Source organism: Suricata suricatta, chromosome 8, assembly GCF_006229205.1.
Source record: "Suricata suricatta isolate VVHF042 chromosome 8, meerkat_22Aug2017_6uvM2_HiC, whole genome shotgun sequence".
Classification (NCBI taxonomy): domain Eukaryota; kingdom Metazoa; phylum Chordata; class Mammalia; order Carnivora; family Herpestidae; genus Suricata; species Suricata suricatta.
In genome coordinates, this window is record NC_043707.1 from 40,193,872 (window position 1) to 40,212,518 (window position 18,647).

At 51.5% G+C, this 18,647-nt stretch overlaps 4 protein-coding genes and 1 long non-coding RNA gene across 6 annotated transcripts in view; 2 read left to right on the forward strand and 3 right to left on the reverse strand.

Moving 5' to 3' along the window:
* The window catches only part of MLLT11 (MLLT11 transcription factor 7 cofactor), an 8,620-nt gene extending 5,568 nt beyond the window's left edge, over positions 1-3,052 (reverse strand). Inside the window, exon 1 of one of the 2 annotated variants that reach the window (XM_029948693.1) lies at positions 2,954-3,052. The gene's annotated coding sequence lies outside the window, so the exon portion shown is untranslated. The remainder of the gene's footprint in view (positions 1-2,953) is intronic. The other variant, XM_029948694.1, reaches the window with a different exon arrangement.
* On the forward strand, positions 832-7,921 carry CDC42SE1 (CDC42 small effector 1). The gene is made up of 5 exons (XM_029948695.1): positions 832-853; positions 3,049-3,354; positions 3,822-3,932; positions 5,322-5,410; positions 5,702-7,921. Exons 2-4 carry the CDS (start codon positions 3,301-3,303, stop codon positions 5,394-5,396), a joined length of 240 nt encoding a protein of 79 aa, XP_029804555.1. The 5' UTR covers positions 832-853; positions 3,049-3,300; the 3' UTR covers positions 5,397-5,410; positions 5,702-7,921.
* A 259-nt stretch (positions 7,922-8,180) lies between these two features.
* C8H1orf56 (chromosome 8 C1orf56 homolog) lies at positions 8,181-10,388 on the reverse strand. The gene is made up of 2 exons (XM_029948692.1): positions 9,286-10,388; positions 8,181-8,470 (listed from the first exon to the last, which is right to left on the reverse strand). Exons 1-2 carry the CDS (start codon positions 10,297-10,299, stop codon positions 8,450-8,452), a joined length of 1,035 nt encoding a protein of 344 aa, XP_029804552.1. The 5' UTR covers positions 10,300-10,388; the 3' UTR covers positions 8,181-8,449.
* Positions 10,389-10,477: 89 nt separating this feature from the next.
* BNIPL (BCL2 interacting protein like) lies at positions 10,478-17,969 on the reverse strand. The gene is made up of 9 exons (XM_029948691.1): positions 17,786-17,969; positions 16,476-16,540; positions 15,571-15,795; positions 13,344-13,526; positions 13,047-13,149; positions 12,764-12,895; positions 11,816-11,902; positions 11,536-11,634; positions 10,478-11,160 (listed from the first exon to the last, which is right to left on the reverse strand). The coding sequence occupies exons 1-9, from the start codon at positions 17,914-17,916 to the stop codon at positions 11,124-11,126; spliced, it is 1,062 nt and encodes a 353-aa protein (XP_029804551.1). The 5' UTR covers positions 17,917-17,969; the 3' UTR covers positions 10,478-11,123.
* Positions 10,491-12,276, forward strand: LOC115299324. The gene is made up of 3 exons (XR_003912128.1): positions 10,491-10,716; positions 10,907-11,916; positions 12,190-12,276. It is a non-coding gene; the product is annotated as an uncharacterized LOC115299324 (long non-coding RNA).
* Positions 17,970-18,647: the final 678 nt, after the last annotated feature.

Sequence of the window (18,647 nt, forward strand, 5' to 3'; positions counted from 1 at the left end):
GGCGGGGGTCCCCCGGCCCGCGAGCCCCGCCCGCCGCGCCGGGCGGAGACGCACCGGATGCCTGGGGTGGGGGAGGAGGGAGGCCGGGGCCGGAGCCGGAGAGATGCTGGGTCGGTGGGAACGGGGGTGCGTTCCCGGAGTAACAGTCTCCATCCACGCCCGTGCGGGGCGCAGGCCGTGGCCGCTGAAGAGTAGAGGGGAGGGAGGGACCGGGGAGTTGCGGGGAGGCCAGAGAGGGATGAAGTCTCCCCCGAGACTCCCTGACCTCGGTGGTGGCGTGTGCTGGACAGAGTGAAGCACAGCTGGGGTCGGGAACGGCTAAACTGGAGACCGAAGCAGCCACTGGAGACAGACAGAGCCCGAAAAATTCACAGCGGGACCCCAATCCTAGTTCGGCGTTGGGAGGAGCAAAGGATTTCTGGGTAGAGTTGGGGAGTGGACAGAAATGCAGTGTGTGGGACCGAATGTCCTGGGGAGGGAGCTTGGGGCCTAGCTCTTCTGGTTCTTAGTAAGTCCCCCCTCCCCCAAGATCTTTCTCGGGAAAGGGCACAGTTGGTACTGGAGCAGATGCCTGTCATTTGACCGAAGAGTGCGGTTCCCCCAACCCCGGAGCCCCTCGGAGTCCCTCCCGCAGCCCTGCGGGTGCGCGGGTGCCCGAGGTCCCCACAGGGAACCAGCTGCAGCCCCGGGCTTACAGCCAGAATTGCCCACTCCATTCCCTCAATTCTCTTTCTCTTTCTCCAGCTGCTTCTTGTGAAGGCTTGTCAGGCAGCGGGTTGGAGGCCTTGGGGCTGAAGGCAGCGGGACCGGGAAAACCGGTTTGGGTCTAGAACAGGACCCGGGAACTATCTCTGTACGTCCTTTCCCTCTGGAACCTTTCTCCTATCCCTCCTCCTGCTCACTCCCCCAAGAGTTTGGAAGCTCTTTAGCCCTAGCGTGTGACCTTGGTGTCTCCTAGCTCCTCATTTCACCCTTCCTATTGGGGACTCAGGTCGGGTTCTCAGTGCTACTTGGCTGTCAGGATGTGGCCATACACAGTCTGATCCTGATTCTTTCTGCTGTTTTTCGAGCCCCTTTCCCTCCACGGGAGGCGGGGATAAAGGTAGTGGGCAGTGAGTGCAGGTGTCTTGTCCTCTGGGCTTACCGCTCAGGACTTCATTTTTCCTCACCCTACTCACGTCTGGATATTTTCAAGGAGAGTGGCAGCCCCTTCCTCTTACTTCCTTCTCTGGCCTGTACCCTCTCGCCACCACCACATTCACCCTGCCCACCCTTCTCCACACTCCAACTGTACCGCCAAGTTTCAGAGACCCTTATGTTCTGTGTCCTGGGGAATGGAATTTCCTGGTCACTCCTCATCATCGTTGGCCTTTTCGTGCCAAGTCCCACACACATGCTTTCCCTCTACCCAGCTTTAGCCAGATCGCTGGGACGGGAACAGACACGTCCTTGTTCTCTCCACTGCCCCTTTCCCTCCCTCCTTCCCCTCTCCCCTCCCGCCCTCCACTTCTGTCCACTCAACTGGGCGTTGGGGGAGAGCCCACTCTCTGTCTGGCTTGTCTGGTGGTATTGGGGGTTTCCTCTGATTCTCCATTGTTTTCTTCATTCCGCTGCCTGCTGCAGCCCTTACCACCCACTGCCACCACCACCATTGCGACAAGCCCTGTGACTGACTTCCCCACTGAACGCAGCTCCCCTCTCTGGACAGCTGTGTTCTGACTTCCTCCCTGTGTCTTTACTCTTCCCCTCTGGTGGTAGGAAGGGAAGTCAAGCAAAGCCCAGGCTCCCGGGTCTTTCTCTTCCCTACAAGCTATATCTCCGCGTTCTTCATGTGATCTCATCCCAAAGCTATTTTAGAAAATTTTCTCCATTGTTAGATGAGCGTAGGGTCCAGAGCATTGGGGTTCTAGGCGTGAGGGGGAGGCAGATCCCCATTCATGCTAGAGGGCAATGCTCCTGACCGGCCCTGTTTGGAGTCTTCAAGGCTGCCTGTATCACACAACTGGGGAAGTGGCGGTGAGCACCGGGAAATCGAGCTGTGCCCTAGCCTGGCCAGCGGTGAGGGAGAGGGCAGGAAGTTCTTCCCTGGACACTAATGCTGCTGGAAAGTTCCTCGTGTCTGGTTGGCTGATGAAGCTTGGGGATGGAAGTGGAGAGGAGGGAGGAGAGAACAGGTCCCAGCAGGGGAGGAGGAGGCAGGTGGGGAGGCCCGGCCCTACGGGGTGTGAGGCAGAGCAGAGTGGCACGATGGGACATGTGAAGAGGGTGGGGAGCTGGAGAAAGATGCCTTGTGGGACAGAAGATACCTAGCACGTAGGTCCCTACGGCCTGTGCGCAGAGAATCTGTACATAGATTCTTCAGGAGCACACAGCTTTAGGAAAGACCTCAAGGTCAAGTCATAAAGGAACTGTTAAATGGCTTCTGGGAGAAGTTGGATCTCAGTTGAAGGAAATGATGAGGAACAAGGGCAGGGATTAGGGAAGAAACTCGTCGCTGTAGAAAGTCTTTCTTGAGTCTTGAGGTCACCTACAGCCTGGGCAGTCAGGGCCTCTCTTGGTCTTAAAGAAAATCTAGATGTTCAGGGGAAGGTAAGGAAAAGGGGAGGGACATGGGTGGAGGCCCTGTTTGTGAGAACAAAAAACCACCATTTCCTCTTCAAAGTCACTTACCCGCCCCGCCCCGCCCCTTCTGCCCTAAACTCCAGGAGAAGGGAGGAGGGGCTTGTAGCACCCCCAGACTGCTCATTTCTGCCACTGCCCCTTGGCCCCTCCCATCTGCACCCTAAATGTTTCTATCCCCTTCCTCTCCCTTGGTTCCAGCATTGCTGCTCCTCAACCGCTTGGTTCCTCCTGGTTCTTTTCCCTACTCTGGGAGTCAAACTGGGGGTTTCCTGTGTTTGGAGAGGTTAGTGTTGAGTGCTGGACGAGGGCCTTTAAGGGCAAACAGGGAGACCTGGGCTCTTCGGGAGGGAGTCTTCTCCAGGAGGGGGCGGTGGTAGAGATGGGATTTCTCACCACCTTTCTTCTCTCTGCCTTCCGTTCATCCAGGCTTCTGGGCCTGAGGAAGACATAACCTTGTGACTGCCTGCTCACCCCAGTCTGGTCCTGCTAGGCCCTCAGGGTCTGAGACGCTGACCTTCACCGCCCAGCCGAGGGTACCACGGACTCCACCCCCGTGCAGCTGAGGAAACCCCGGGGTGTCTTTACACCCGTGGATACTGAGGAGTGGGCGGTCAGGGCACCAGAGCAAGCGCCCTCTGGGGCCTTAGCAGAGGAGTGAAACTGGAACCATCAGGGAACATGAGTGAATTTTGGCACAAACTAGGTTGCTGTGTGGTAGAGAAACCCCAGCCGGTGAGTCCCCGCCCCCTCCCCTACCCCAGCACATACAGAAGTCCCGCCACCCAGAAAGCACCCTGCTTGCTGCCCTCTTCCTCACGGTAGTCTTTCTGACCAGGTACATGGGATACAGGGAGACTGGGAGCTGGAGGAACTGCGGAGTCCTAGCACTTCCTGTTTCTGTCAGTTCTGAGTTGGCAGGGGTTGTAGGTGGAGCTTCATACCTGTCAGTTTCCCCCCCATTTGTTGCCTCATCAGCCAGAGGTGACTTTGATAATGTCCTTTCTTTGCCTGGTGTTCACCGTGCAGGCCCCTGTCCTCACCACCCTGCCTGTGTCCATCTTGTTATACCTTAGTGACTTCCCTGCTCTAATGCTACATACCCTTGCCCATCAGGCCCTTAGCTCTTCCTTTAGTGATTTTACCACGCTTTGGGGGGAAGAAGGGTCTTCAGAGCTAACTCCCCTGTCTTCTCTAAGCAGAAGAAGAAGAGGAGACGAATCGACCGGACCATGATCGGGGAACCAATGAATTTTGTTCACCTGACTCACATTGGCTCTGGGGAGATGGGGGCCGGAGATGGACTTGCCATGGTAACAAGGGAAAGGGGAGAGATGGGTGTGGGATTATGGCTTAGAATCACTCCCCTTTTTTGAAGTTTAAGCGGGAGACATATTGGATACTTGATGGGGAAGTAAAACGCTAAGGTTCTAGTCTGGGACCCTGAGACCCTGCATTTCAGGTTTCTCACCTAGGCTGCCTCATTTTTACAATTAGTAAATCATTCTTCATTGCAACAGGGGATATATATGACTCAAGAGTTACTTGGAGGACTTTTTTCCCAAAAACCAGAGTCCTTCTATTAATTAAGAATTAATAGTAAGTCATAGTGTGGCCATGTGTGTTGGGACAGGAAAGAGCCTTGCCCCCTGTCCAAAATAGTGTCTAATACACTTTTCTGCTCTCAGAACAAAGGAAATAGGCCTGGAGATAGTGAAGGAGTCTTTTCACCAATTGTGAAACTCGGATAAATATGAGAGAGTCCTTTGTGAGAGAAACTTATTGGTAAAAGACCCATTTTATCTCATCCTCATGAAAGTCAGTATGAACGAAGACATTGAAACTTCCCCTGGGAGAATGGCGGTTTTAACCTTTTTGGGTTTTTTTTATAATAGTTTATTGTCAAATTGGTTTCCATATAACACCCAGTGCTTCTCCCCACAAGTGCCCCCCACCATGACCATCACCCCCTCCCTCCTCCCCCTCCCCCTTCAGTCCATGGTTCGTCTCCAGTATTCAGTAGTCTCCCTTGATCTGTGTCCCTCACTCTCCCCCGCTCTCTTTCCCCCTTCCTCTCCCCATGGTCCCCTGCCAGGTCTCTCCTGTTAGACCCATGAATGCAAACATATGGTATCTGTCCTTCTCCGCCTGACTTATTTCGCTTAGCATGACACTAAGGGGATCTGGGATCTGGAGAGAAACCCAGAATGTTGCAAAACCAGGAGGTAGGTCTCTGAGCGGACCTCCAAACCATTTCCTACAAATGGCCATATATCATTCTTTCTCATTGCCATATAGTACTCCATTGTATATATGTATACCACATCTTCTTGATCCATTCATCAGTTGATGGACATTTAGGCTCTTTCCATGTTTTGGCTATTGTTGACATTGCTGCTATGAACATTGGGGTACATGTGCTCCTATGCATCAGCACTTCTTTATCCCTTGGGTACATCCCTAGCAGTGCTATTGCTGGGTCATAGGGGAGTTCTATCGAAAGTTTTTTGAGGAACCTCCACACTGCTTTCCAGAGCGGCTGCACCAGTTGACATTGCCATTTTCGGGTTTTTTTTATTCCCCCAAGGCAATGGTGTCAGCCTCTTCCTTGGAGGAGTCGGGGTTGGCGCGGGGGGGGGGGGGGGCACTTACTGTGTGAGGTGGAGACTTAGGACGAAAGTCTCACATGTGCTTTCTCACAGACAGGCGCTGTCCAGGAGCAGATGAGGTCCAAGGGAAACCGAGACAGGCCATGGAGCAATTCTAGGGGCTTGTAGCTCTGCCAGAAATGGTAAGTGATGAGAGACCCCCACCCAGCACCTCCAGCCCTTGACCATACATCCTGATGGCCTGCCTCAGAACCCCGACCCCCTGCGAGACTGGGGGGTGAGGGAAGGAAGAATTAGAATGGAGGCATCAAGACTGGAGGACCCAGAAAGGGCAAAGAGATAGGGATGTACAGACAGACAGCGAGAAAAGAGCACACTGTGGAAATAGCTGAGAGTCGACACTAGCCAGTGCCTTCTCCCCAAGGCCTCAGTTTTCCTTGAGGCTGATCTTCCTTCTTTTCTTTTTAAATCAGGTTCTGCTGTCTGAAGCGTCTACTCCATGTCCAGCCCAGAAGAGATGCTGCCCCTTCTAGAACCAGTGACCCCAGGGCCCCTCTTTTTCCCTTTCTGCCTATCAGAAGGCTTGGGGGCTGGACTCCCTCTATTCCCTCTGGCTATAGCCCCTCCTGGAGATGGGGTCAAGGCAGCAGGACTGACCAAGTGACTACTGGTTGGCCAGAGGAGCTCAGTGGAAGCCCTTGGACACTCTCAGATCTGAGATAGGAGTTCTTTGGGAACCCGGGGTGAGTTCCCTTCTCCTGAATGACGGTCTGGGTGCTACCGGTTTTAAACTCTTAACCTGAAACTCTTTAAACAGGGTAGGTGAGTGAGATTCCCACAGTGGAAGCTGGCTTTGCTGAGAAGCTCTCCTTACCTCCCTGCCCTTCTTCCTCCGCCTGGAATGAACTGAAGCAGACATCAAGCAGGGAGAGGGGGGAAGGGTGACCACTGCCTCGTCTACTCTTTCCCACTAGATCTCAGACTTTAAGCTCCCAGTCCCTCAGTATCTCTCTGCGACTACCAGGGTCTTTCTCTAGTTAGGCCTCTAACCCTGTCTCTGTAGCTTTGTGAGTTCCTCCAACATCTTTCTTCTGTCTTTAATTAAAAATTTAATTTGAGTTCTCCTAATGACCTCCCTCCTTCTACTACATCCCCGCCAGGAACCCTCCTGTTTCCCATTGATTAAGACCTAGGTAAGAGGTGAATTTAGCCTGATGGTATTTCCACTTAACTCTTGGGTACCTTGCCTGCCCTCTGCCAATCTCCCTGCTGGCCCAGGTGAGGGAGAAGGAGGGATCTGGAGAGAAACCCAGAATGTTGCAAAACCAGGAGGTAGGTCTCTGAGCGGACCTCCAAACCATTGAGGACGGGAGGGGTGGTAGGCTGAAAACAATTATCTGTAAGTTTAAGGATCTTAAGGTCCTTGCCACATGAGAGCAGGACACCTCTAGGGCACGGATTCTCAACCCAGGCACTTCTGACCTTGAATTGGGTAATTCTTTGTAAGGGGGTGTTGTCCTGTGCATCAGAGGATATTCCGTAACATATCTGGCCAACCCTAGTTATGACAACCAGAAATGTCCAGATATTGCCGAATGTCTCCTTGGGGGCAAAATCACCCCTGATTGAGGGCCACTGCTCGAGAGTCAAGGTATTTCTCTTGAGAGTGTTTTCCTCACCCTCCACCCATTTCATCATTCATCATCCTCAGCCTGAGCCAGAGACGAACTAGGCCCTCTGGCAAAGCAGGCTAAATAGGGCCACACATAACCTCACAAACAGGCTCTTTATTCAGTGTGTGGACGGAGTGGACGCAGGAGCAGGGTTTAGTGAGATCGGGAAAGGGAGGGAGAAAAAGCAGTAGAGCGCGCCACGGATGCCCTGGTGTATCCTCTGCAAACTTTAAGCTCTATGTCTGTGCCCCGCTCCTAGAACCAGACACAAATAAGACTCAGGGAGTTTTGTCTGAAGACCACGTCCCACTCCCCACCTGGCTGGAGTCTGCATTAGGTGGGAAAATAACGCAGGAACAGGGCCTTCAGGCAGTTTGTTTTCTCAGGTGTTTTTTCTTCTGGCCCCTTCCTTGTGGGGTGGGTAGGAAGGCAGGACAAACCCCGTGAGCTCCTGCCTGCTCGGAGACTGAGAGGGTGGGGTCTCTCATTAGCTCAGTAACGACCAGCATCCTGTTTGATGGTGATGTGGTCAGGACTATGGGAACTAGGGTCCACTCTGCTGCGTCCACCATCCGTCCAGTTTGCCCCTCCTCTAGTGACGGGTTCTAATTGTGTCTCAATTTCAGTGTATTTCCTGCCACTTAGGGTCTAAAATTGGTCGTACATTCCTGATTTACTGTTCGAATCTAGCTAGTTGTTCTGAAAATAGCTCATCTTGTCCTAAAGTAGCTTAATGGCCTGAAGGTTACACTCAATCTGAAGGTTTAACAGGATAGGGTGGAAAGATGGGGGACATGTGGACTCGGGTCACCCTGGTCTTTAGCCTTATTCTGAAGTCTTTTCTATGGACACAGTCTTCTTTGGTGTTCTCTTGCCTTTAGCTATCTTTTCTAATATGTATGCTACCATCACTTTAACAGTATTTAAGAGTGATGGCAATGGGTTCAAGAGTCATAATTTATATTAAAAATGTGTTGGACTTTTAAATACATTTTTCAAATAAAAAATGTTTAAGCAAAATAGTTGCAAAGTGATCACTACAGGTGTGGGGGCGTGTCAAAGGATAGATGTGGTTGATGTAAATCCTAGAAAGTAGCCAGCATGGAATTCTGTGCCAATGTCACCCTCTTCCAAGGAGAGAAGGCCAAGTACTGTGGAGACCGGAAGACCACCGTCCTCTTCCAAGAGCTCACCTCCTCGTTCTTCCCGTTCCCTCTTCTTGGCTTTCATCTGAGATTTTTTGTCTTTAAAGAATCACTAGCTTAAAAACAACTTCGGAAAGGAGGAAGAGGACCAACATTAAGATTTTATCCTGGGATAGGGGTAGGGGGGATGGGATCAGGCCCTTTGGTGTCAACTACACAGTTCAGTTTTAAGGTTGAAGAGATTTCTGGTCTCCACCTTCGATACCTTTGTAAAAAGACACAAGACTAAACTGTTTTTTTTCTAGTTTTGTTTTTCTGTACTAAAAATATCCAGTAGATTCTGGGATTGAAAGGGTGGGGAGGTTGAGATGCCTGACACCTTCTCTGGCGGATGAAGTGGCCATTACCTGCGGTTTCTCTCTGTCTGAGTAAGGAAACAAAAGAGAGGAGGGGAAATATTAAAACCACATCTATATTCTTTTCCCTTCCTTGCTTCATCTCCCTCTTCCTCAATGCTACTGCTCCCTAGTTAGGCTTCTTTATATTGAATCGATGGTATTGGATACCCAGGGAGAAAGACAAACTAGCCAAATGACTGACCATGCATACTATTTTACCATCCTTCCCTTCCCCAAAGGTTCTGAAATCCTATCAATTGAGAATAGAGTCGATCAGAACCTTTGGTAGTTCGTTTGGTAAAGCGGAGAACTATCCTTCCTGAAGAATTCTTTACTTAAGTTACTGGAAATAATCCCAGGAGTTCTTTGGGACAGTGGTGATTAAGGGCATTGGCACTGGTGTCCATGCCCCCCATTTTTTAAAATCTGCAAACCCCCCATTTCTTCATCTGTAAAGTGGGAATAATACCTCACAGCATTGTGAGGATTGATCCAGGTGAAATGCTGTTGTTACTATTAAACTGCATTAATGAGTTGAGAACTATTCACCTCTTCCGTATCTATTGTCTGCATCAAGAATTGTTGATATACTTATAATCTTCACAATTTGGTCAATATTCTAATGGTCTAATGACCAATAATACATGTTGCCCGTTGAGCAGCCAGCAGTTGCTCAAGAAATGAGCAAAGTCAATGGCTAACACCAATGTGACTGACTAGTGTATTGTGACTCAATGACCAAACATAACAGTTCATGTAAGCACCTGGCTGGTTTAGCAACAGGATTTTGGCTATCAGGACTTCCCATCACCCAAGGTCCTAGCTATCACCGAACACTTACTGGTTGCATCTCTGTGAACACTGCAGACAGACTGTTCCAAATATCTTCCAGCCCCATCCTGACTCGTCTCCAAAAAGCAAGGGCTGGACTGGGGCTGGGGCTGGGGCTGGGGCCGAAGAGGAAGGGGGTGGGTCTGAGTCTAGAGCTGAGGGGGGGTTTGGGAGTGGTGGTGGTGGTCTGAGTGGTGCAGCTGGTGTCAGGACAGAGACTGTTGTCCAGGGGGCACTCCTCCCGAAGCCGGTTGCAGGGACACTGCTGGTAGGTACAAGGCCGGTGCTCTGTACGGAGTTGGCTCAGTGCCCCAACTCGAAGGCGCCCGGAAAGGCCCTGCAGCTTCCCTGCCCTAGACCTGCTCATGGTGCCTGACCTGCAGTGGCAGTGCCATGGGCCCCAGGGCATGAGCACCAGCTGTAGGTCCTCCGGTGGAGGCATGGCTGTTGGCGAGGGGTGTGGCCACCGGCTTGGGGTGGACCCTGCTGTTGACCACTGGCTCAAGGTACTGCCGGAGGGCACGGTGTCCTCAGCAGACGTCCAGGTGGAGGTCGGCTGGTCTGAAGAAGACATCCTGATCTCAGGCTCCTGGGTGTTAGCTTTAAACCTGGGGCTGGGCATCCTCACTGTGTTGGAAGTCGCTTTGAGCGCCCCTCCGCTCGCAGTATTCTTCCTGGCGTTAATCACAACCCCCTCTTCCAAAGACTCATCCTCCTCTGGCGACGACACAATTGACTTACTGACGCCGGTAGCCACCGTGGAGGCCAAGAGCTCAGCGGCAGCCGGGTTTGCCAGGCGGTCGGCACTGGCCACGAGGTCATCCTCATCCTCCATTGTCACCCGCATCTTCTTGGGAGCCCCGGTCCGGAGGGTAGTCCGGTAGTTTCGGGACATAGGGACCCCGACGCGGAAGCTGACCCGCTGTGTCTCTGTCGAAGTCGAAATCAGGCCTCGGGCCCCCGCCGCCTGGGGCCCCAGACTCAGCAGCAGGGCCCATAGCAGCGCACCGGCGGCGGGGACCATGGGGCCGGGCAGCTTGCGGCTGAGAAGGAGGCGGGTGAAGGAGGCCGGGTCTCCTACCTTCTCCCTCCCTCCCACTCTCGGGTCGTTGGAACCGAGGCCCGCGGGGCTCCTGCCGCGTGCCGCGCCCCTCCCCCAGGCCCTCTGAGCGCAGTCCCCGGGGCTCCGCTAAGCACCCTAGGGACCACTGCAGCCAGAATGAGCCAACAGACGCATTGTGATGTAAGGCCCAGCGGGGCTGAAATCCCGCAGCAGTTTATTGACCCGACACAGATCTGGATTGACTCAAGAGGTCGAAACTACGGGCTGTGAAAGCACTCCTTCCCAGGCTCACCGGCAGCAGACATCACGAGAAAGGAAGCAGCAGTTCTTCCATATTGAGGGAGCGGACTCCTGGGTGCCAGCTGCCGGCTCGCAGTGGTCAGTTGGCTCCGCCCACCCCTCCACCAATCCTGAGAGTCACAGACCACCAGAGGCTCCCATTTACGGGGGAGGAACGCGACACTCAAGGAGACACAGTTCTGAGCCTTTGGTTCTGCAGCTCGAGCAGGACTAACATCTACAGCCTTGCCCTTTCCCTTACAAGACACCCCTGCATGTACCCCTACAGCTGAAGTGATGATCCCCCAGGCACATCAGGTGCCGGACCTCGGAGCCCTGCGTGGAAGACAGGGTTATGAGAGGAACGACACCCCAATGACAGGGAAGGTCCTGTGGCACTGGGATTGGGGATGAGGAGGTTCAGGAAGCGGCAGGCTGTTTCCAGGTAGGGCAGGGGCAGATCAATATCTTTGCTTGGTTCTAGGGTCCTGGGTTGCTGTCTTAGACTAGGTCCCTCCAGAGCCATGGAGATCCCGGTCCAGCCTAGGAGAGTGAGAAAAACAAAAAGAGGTACAGGAGCGGGACCTGGATTTTACTCACGGGTTTGGGGAGAGAAGCCAGAGAACTGAAAGAGAAGATGAGGCACTTGACTGGTGGTCTTTCGACTCCTTTGTCCCCTTGGACCTCTGGCCACCACATGTTTTCTCTTCGCTGACAATGTATCCCTTCTGGACCTCTCGGGGTGATCTCAATCTCCTCTAAATCTGCTGTTGTGAATCTTCCTTTATTCTCTGATGCCCCAGCATTTAAACGTATCAGTTTTTGTAGTTCCCCTGCATCTCCCAGGAGGCATTAAGAAAGCAGGAATTGGCTTTATACCTCCCACCCCCAACTTTCATCCTTAAGCTCAGAACTCACTGTCTGACAGCTTCAGGGATGTGAACCTGATCCAAGGAGATGAGTTGGGCCAGCTCTCCCAGGCTGTTCAGAAAACGGATCTTTCGTGTGAACTTGGAACTGAAAAGAGAGGATAAACCAAGTGTGTGCTGTCCTGGGAAGAGGGCTCCCGGGAGAGGCTCATAGAGGGAAATGTGACAAGTGCAGCACAGTGAAGGCTAGAAAGAGTCAGGGTGGGGGCAAGAGCTTCTTAATCGCGATTTTGAAAATAGGAGCGGGTCCTTGTTCCCCCAGCTCGTACCTGATGAAGGGTCGCAGCAGCGCCAGGAGAGCCTTCACATACCAGGCCGCGTGGACAACCACCAGGGCGCGCAGGTGTTTCCGGAGCCTGCAGAAGAGGAGGTAGTCCTCTTCTCCCACCTTCATTCCGGAAAATCGGGTGGAGCTATCTTCTGCCCCTTTTGCTTCTGCAGTTTCTAGGTTTCTCTGGCAGGCGGGGCTACTGCCCACAGTCTGAGCTCCACCCCTCATGTTTAGCCCTGCAAAGCTCCTCTGTTTTATGAAGCTGTCTTGTCAGGATCTCCTCAGCCTGGCTGCCTCTGCCCCCCTGTCTCCCGTGCCCGACACTTGCATAAGGCCTTGGCGACTCCCCTTTCCCCCTCCCCTTGTGCCTAGGACAACTGACAGAACTCCAGGTGGAAGACCACCAGTGAGGAGGGGAAGAAGAAAAAAAAAAAAAAAAAGAAGAAGCAAAAAAAAAAAGCGAGAAAAGTGAGCAAAGGGAAGATGGGGGAAAGAAAAGGGGAAAAGGAACATCGCACGGAAGAAACGGGTCAGGGAAGCAGGTGGAGAAGAGAGGCAGACAGTGGCTGGCTGGGAAGTGAAATAAATGGCGAGATGGTGACAAAGGGGAGCACCTTCTGGTGCCAGGCGACACGCCATGTGGATTTATTTGATTTCCACACATGCCCAGTGGCAAAGGCATTCTTGTTGTCATTCTGCGGAGAAGGAAACTGAGTCCCCACAAGGCTAAGGGACTTGCCCAAAGTTATACGGCAGGTAAATGGGAAAGGCAAGATCTGAAACTAGATTTCCCTGACTCCGGAGTGAGGACAGAAGACCAGAGAGGCCTGGAAAGGGGTGTGATGGGACAAGGAAAAGAGGAAGGGACTACATGGAAGAAGGAAGAATGGGAAGAGGGAAAGAGGAGGCACAGAGAGACGTGCAGCTCCCCAGTCTCGTGGCTCACCGGCGGTCCAGAGCGTGGTAGCACTGGCGCATCCAGCCGAGAGCTGGGACCTGGGCCCTGCTTGTGCCTCCACTCAAGTGGACAAGCAGGTAGTTCTCAGCTACCAGCAGCTCCAGAGTGCCCACCATATACCTGGGGGGCACACAATGGTCAAGGAAGGTTCGTGCGGTGTGGGAGGGACACTATATAGACTCAGCAGTCACTGCTCATCACACAGGCCATTCTGTTTTTGCTCTCCCCTCCCTACCATCCACCCTGGAGCCCTGTAGGGCTTGGGCCTCACCTGAACAAGTGCTCCATGACATAGGTGTAGTTGGGAACGCTGCTGCTGGGGAGATAACAGGAAGCAAAGACAATGACAGCATTGAGGCCATCACCATGGTAACCTGGAGAGGAAAAAGGGACAACCTATTCTGTCAACAACTACATCTTGATAGACAGTATGTCTGCTTAGGTGGAAGGACTCTGAGGGTCGCTGGAAGTTACAGGGAGGATTCTGTACCCAGTCACTGAGTTTCCAACTTCAGCATTTTATTCGGGAAGTCAGAGTTCTTACCCCTCCCCTTATGGTAGTCATTACCTCCATGAGAAAGGACTTTCTTGTAGGGCTCAATGACAGTCATGTCCACTCTCTGCTCTCGCTGTCCTATTCGGAACACCCTCCAGTGATGACCATCTTCTCCAGCCACATCCCACATACAGCCCCGGCCCAGCCTTTCTGCTGCCTCACTGGCCCCCAGACCCTCTGCACGGGGCAGCTCATCTAAAAGAGAGGGATGGGGAAGGGTCCATAAAGCACAACACATACCTTCAGTATCATGTAACTTCCCCAGGTTCCTAGAGTTGATTATTCCAACATCTCATTCCTCAGTGTTTTCCAAGACTCCAGCCCTAGTTGGCCCATCAATCCAACTTCTTGCTGGTTTCTCCCTCCTGTGACTCATGATCCTCACATTTTTCACTAGGCACTGGCCTTGAGGTAACCCTGCACAATGGTAGGTCCATGGCCCTTGCCAGTATTAGTTTCCCCCTCCCCGCTCAGATTCTTTCCATGCTTTTCCTTGGGTGAGCTCATCTCTTCCCAGGTCTTCAATCACCACCAGTAAGATGATGAATCTAAATTTGCCTCTCTAACCCACACATCTCTCCTAACTCCAGACCCATGTCCCTAAATGTTTAGAGTGGACATCTCTAGTTTGTGTCTTTCTGTTGTCTTCAAGCCACCAGACCCAAGTGTAACTCAAACTCATTTTCTTCCTCCTCTCCCCATATTTCCTTTTCCCCCCCTTATTTATTTTTGGGAGAGCACAAGTTAGGGGAGGTGTAGAGAAAGGGGGACAGATGATCTGAAGTGGGCTCTGTGCTGACAGGCTGACAGCAGTGGATCTGTTGTGGGGCTCAAACGCATGAACTGCAAGATCATGACCTGAGCCGAAGTCAGACGCTCAACCAACTGAGCCACCCAGGTGCCCTGGCCCTATTTCCTTTCGTGATGACTCCATCCATCTAGCTGCCTAAGAGTGAAAACCGATGTCATCCAAGATTTTCCTCTCTGTCAGCCATCAAGCCAACTGGACCCCAGATCTTCTTCCAACTATCTCCATTATATTCTCTCTTTATTCTCTCTACTATTACTGTCCTCATTCAGGTTCTTAGCATTTCTCATCTGGCCTTAGTGCTAACCTCTTAACTTGCCTCTAGTCTATTTACTCTAATCCTACCCTCTATACCCTTGCTACAACAAACTTTGCTTTCTACCCTACCTTTCTTATTCAAATGGCAATATACTATACCCAGTAATTCTGCATGACCCTTCCCTAGCAATGGAAACAGCTACCTCATCTTAAAAAATGGTTGCCTAGTATTTAGTATTCCATTGCATGGACACAGCATCTTAGATTTCATACTCTACGGATGGACCTTTAGGTTGTTTCCAACCTCTATAGAGCCGTCAAATTTGATCATGTTACTCCCTTGATTAAAACCATGCAGTGACTTCTCATTGCCTATAGGATAAAATCTAAACTCCTCAGTGGGGTAGCAAGGACCTCCGTGATTTGACTCTTGCCAGCTTAACATAGCATCCTGATTCAGAAGCTCAGGTGACAACCTGGACATGTGATTGGTGTCTGAAGTCCAAGGCAATCCTGTGGGGACACTGTTGATGTCTGGAGAGGTGGAGAACTGGTTGGTGTGGGGAAAAACCCATACACTTGGCGTGGGAAGTGTTGTGAGTAAGGAAGAAACAAAGTTGTCTTTAATATCAAAATAGTCATGCTTACTACTTTGAATTCCCCAACATGCCATGTTCTTACCCAACTTGTTTCTTCCACCTAGAAAGTCTTCCCAGCTACCTGATAAAGAGCAGCTCAGAATCATCTCCTCTGTGAAGTCTTTCCTAATGCCTCTCAGGCAGAACTGACCTTGTCCTCACCCCTGCTGACCATACCCTATATGTATGTAGACCATGATCCTTAACTACACTTATTTATGTATGTGTTAATTACCTACTAGAAAGTTCCCTAAGGATACGACTATCTTATCTTTATAACTGGGTTATTGTTCAGTCATAGCATGTAAGTCATTCTATAAAATTTTCCTTAATGAACAAAGGACCCTCCCTGCCCCTCTACTGACTACTCTCACATTGGATCTATAGGCTTTCTATTCTGAGGAAAGTAATTTCGCTGACCTTACCACTCATGCCCACAGTATTGCTTCTAACTTTAGCCTGATTAAATCCATCCTGAGCTTCTCGAACTCTAGCTTCCACTTCTAGCAGCTTGAGCCCCAGGTTTCTTTCCTACCTTCCCATTCAAATTCATGTCCACTGTCCAGCTGCTCCGAGTCTGAAGGTGTCTCCAACTCATCCACCTCCAGGTCGGAACTGCCATCAGGAGAGGAAGGTACGAAGGGAGTGGGAGAAGCTCCATGGCCTCCAGTATCCGTAGTCAGATTCAGTTGCAGCTCTGGGGCAGAGAGACGCTTACGCATGGGGCGTGAGCCACACAGGGCTAAAGTGCTGGCGGTATCTGGGATACAAGAAAAGAATAGAAAACCGTGTGTGTGTTAGCCAGAGGAGGTTGGAATTCCTGCATATGGAAGTGAGAATATGGGGTAAATTCTAAAGAAGAGATAACCCAGGGGATATTTGGGAAAAGAGAAGTGGAACTGTAAAGGATGAGGGAAGCAGACTGGCCCAGAATCAAGAACTTGAGGCCTATGTGGGTTTTTTTTCACGCTTATTTATTTATTTATTTATTTAGTAAAAAATTTTTTTTAATGTTTTATTTATTTTTGAGACAGAGAGAGACAGTATGAGCAGGAGAGGGTCAGAGAAGAGGAGACACCGAGTCAGAAGACAGGCTCCAGGCTCTGAGCTGCCTGTCAGCACAGAGCCCGATTCAGGGCTAGAACCCACAAAACGTGAGATCATGACCTGAGCCGAAGTCGGATGCTCAACTGACTAAGCCACCCAGGTTCCCCAAATGCTTATTTATTTTTGAGAGAAAAAGACAGAGACAGAGCACAAATAGGGAGGGGCAGAGAGAAGGAGACACAGAATTCGAAGCAGGCTCCAGGCTCCGAGCTGTTAACACAGAAACTGACGTAGGGCTCAAACTTACGAGCCATGAGATCATGACCTGAGGGGAAATCAGACGCTCAACTGAGCCACCCAGGTGCCCTGAGGCCTGTGTTCTAATTTACCAACCTGCCCAGGAGGCTCTCTCAGGATCCTCAGGATCTTCAGAAGGGTTGGCTTCCTCAGGAAGAAGTCTAGGCGGGAAAGGGGCAAGGCGGGTAGAAACACAGGTTAACCAGATGGAGCCAGGTGTCAATTTATCAATCCTCTCGCCCTGCCATGTTTTATCGCCTCTACATTTCCCCACTCCTTCCTTCAAGCCCTAGTTTACCATCCCTGCCTTCCATCGACGAGCATCCCTCCCTTCTCCCAAGGTCCCTGACGGTCCTCACCTGGGGAATTCCTCATCCTGCCACTCCTCCTTCAGCTCCAGTTCCCCGAGTCTCAGGGGGGCTGCTGGCCCCGCTGCCTCAGCCTCCTCCCCGGCCCTAAGAGTTCCCGGGGAGATGTGATCATAAGACAAACTCAGCAATGTCTTGAGGGAACTGGATCATAGGTAAGAGACACCGGAATGAACAGTAATTAAGGTACAGAGCCAGGCACAGGCCTTAAACCCTCAGATCCCTTGTCTCCTGGATACTTCCTCCTCCACTGCTTCCTGGAAACAGATCAGCCCCGCTGAGGGGTTTAAGGATCCCAGGAAGGGTGGGATATAAATAAGGCTAATCAAATTTAACTCTGTGGCGCTGCTCCACCTACAAGAGAGGTAGAGACGGTCCACATCGCAATTGGCTGGAACCTGACAGACCTGCCCGGGCGTCACCAGGCACAGCTGGGGAAGATGGCACCTTGTCAGGCCTGCCTTTCCTCCACCACACGGGGAGTGGTCAGGGGAAAGCATGGCAGAGGTGGAGGGGCGGGGGAAGAAGGGAAAGAGGAAGATTTGCTGGGAAAGAGCACCTGGACCTAAAGTTCTTTCTGGGCCGCTCTGGGGAGGGGGCATCAGAAAACACAACAGGCAGGCTTTTTATTTTTAATTTTTTAAAGCTTATTTTGAGACAGAGAGAGCAGAAGAGGAGCGGAGAAAGAATCCTAAGCAGGCTCCGCACCATCGACACGGAGCCAGACATGAGGCTTGAATTCACGAACCATGAGATCATGACCTGAGCTGAAACCGAGTCAGGCATTTAACTGACTGACTGAGCCACCCAGGCGCCCCAACAGGCAGTTTCATGGCACAACACGATAGCGAATTATCCTGAAACCCCCAGTTCCCGGTTTCCTACCCAGAGCCACCTTAGTCCTCTGCAGATTCCTTTGCCTGCAGTTGGGTCTCCTCCAGGAAGCCGAGAATTGCCCTGGTCAGAGCAGGATGTTGGGAAAGTCCCTCCAAACTATTCACTGCTTGTTTCCAAGCCAGCGAGCCAGATCATACTTACCCAAGATCTAACGTCTTTCCTCCCGCATCTTGTGTGGTTCCCATCTTCCCGTCTCGGTCTGTCCCTGGAACTCTTGCAGCTGAGAGTGGGCTGTCCTGGCCCCCTGGGAATTGTGTGACCTTTGTCTCCATCTCACTGCTAGATGCTCCTGTCTCCAGCAAGGGAGGGGAGGGAAGGAGGTAACCTTACCTTCAAACAGGTTTTGCCACTTCCCTTCCCTTCCCAAGGAGCAGGTTTGCCCCAAAGAAAAACCCTGCCTGTGTGGGGGCGGGCTTTGGGGAGGAGAGAACATTTTCTAAAATGGCTAGACTTGCGGGGGTCAAGGAAGGCAAGTTGTTTTCCCTTCCAGATGCCTTGTCATCTTCTGGGAGTTGCTCTTTATTTTTTAAAATTTATTTCTTTATTTTGAGACAGCGAGAGAGACCAAGCAGCGAAGGGGCAGAAAGAGAAGGAGAGAGAGAGAGAGAGAGAGAGAGAGAGAGAATCCCATGCAGCCTCCGCCCAGTCAGTGCAGAGCCTGACTTGGCTCCATCTCAAAAACCATGAGATCATAACCTGAGCTGAAATGAAGAGTGGGACCTTAACTGACCAACTGAGCCACCCAGGCACCCTGGAAGCTGTTCTTTAAACAAGACAAAAACAAACAACAAACTACAAGAAAACAAAAACCAGAAGACAACGGAAAAAAATATTTTGGTTTTAAGACTAACTTGGCCTCACTTTCCGAGCATAAAAGCATGATTGGGAAAGCCATCATTAGGAGGGTTCTGGGCTCTAGAAGAAGCAAGAAATGAAAGGCCGAGGATGAGGAGAGATAGAAGGCCGTTGCTTCTCATTCCCAAAAAGAGTCAATGAAGGGAGC

Coding starts and splice junctions, on each gene's coding strand:
- BNIPL (XM_029948691.1), bottom strand. CDS start 17,916: ATGGAGACAAAGGTCACACAATTCCCAGGGGGCCAGGACAGCCCACTC. Junction 15,796..16,475: donor TGAGAGAGCCTCCTGGGCAG/GTTGGTAAATTA, acceptor CTTGTATCCCAG/ATACCGCCAGCACTTTAGCC. Junction 13,150..13,343: donor GAAAGTCCTTTCTCATGGAG/GTAATGACTACC, acceptor TTTCCTCTCCAG/GTTACCATGGTGATGGCCTC.
- CDC42SE1 (XM_029948695.1), top strand. CDS start 3,301: ATGAGTGAATTTTGGCACAAACTAGGTTGCTGTGTGGTAGAGAAACCC. Junction 3,355..3,821: donor TGGTAGAGAAACCCCAGCCG/GTGAGTCCCCGC, acceptor TTCTCTAAGCAG/AAGAAGAAGAGGAGACGAAT. Junction 3,933..5,321: donor CCGGAGATGGACTTGCCATG/GTAACAAGGGAA, acceptor GCTTTCTCACAG/ACAGGCGCTGTCCAGGAGCA.
- C8H1orf56 (XM_029948692.1), bottom strand. CDS start 10,299: ATGGTCCCCGCCGCCGGTGCGCTGCTATGGGCCCTGCTGCTGAGTCTG. Junction 8,471..9,285: donor TGTTCACAGAGATGCAACCA/GTAAGTGTTCGG, acceptor TTCCTTACTCAG/ACAGAGAGAAACCGCAGGTA.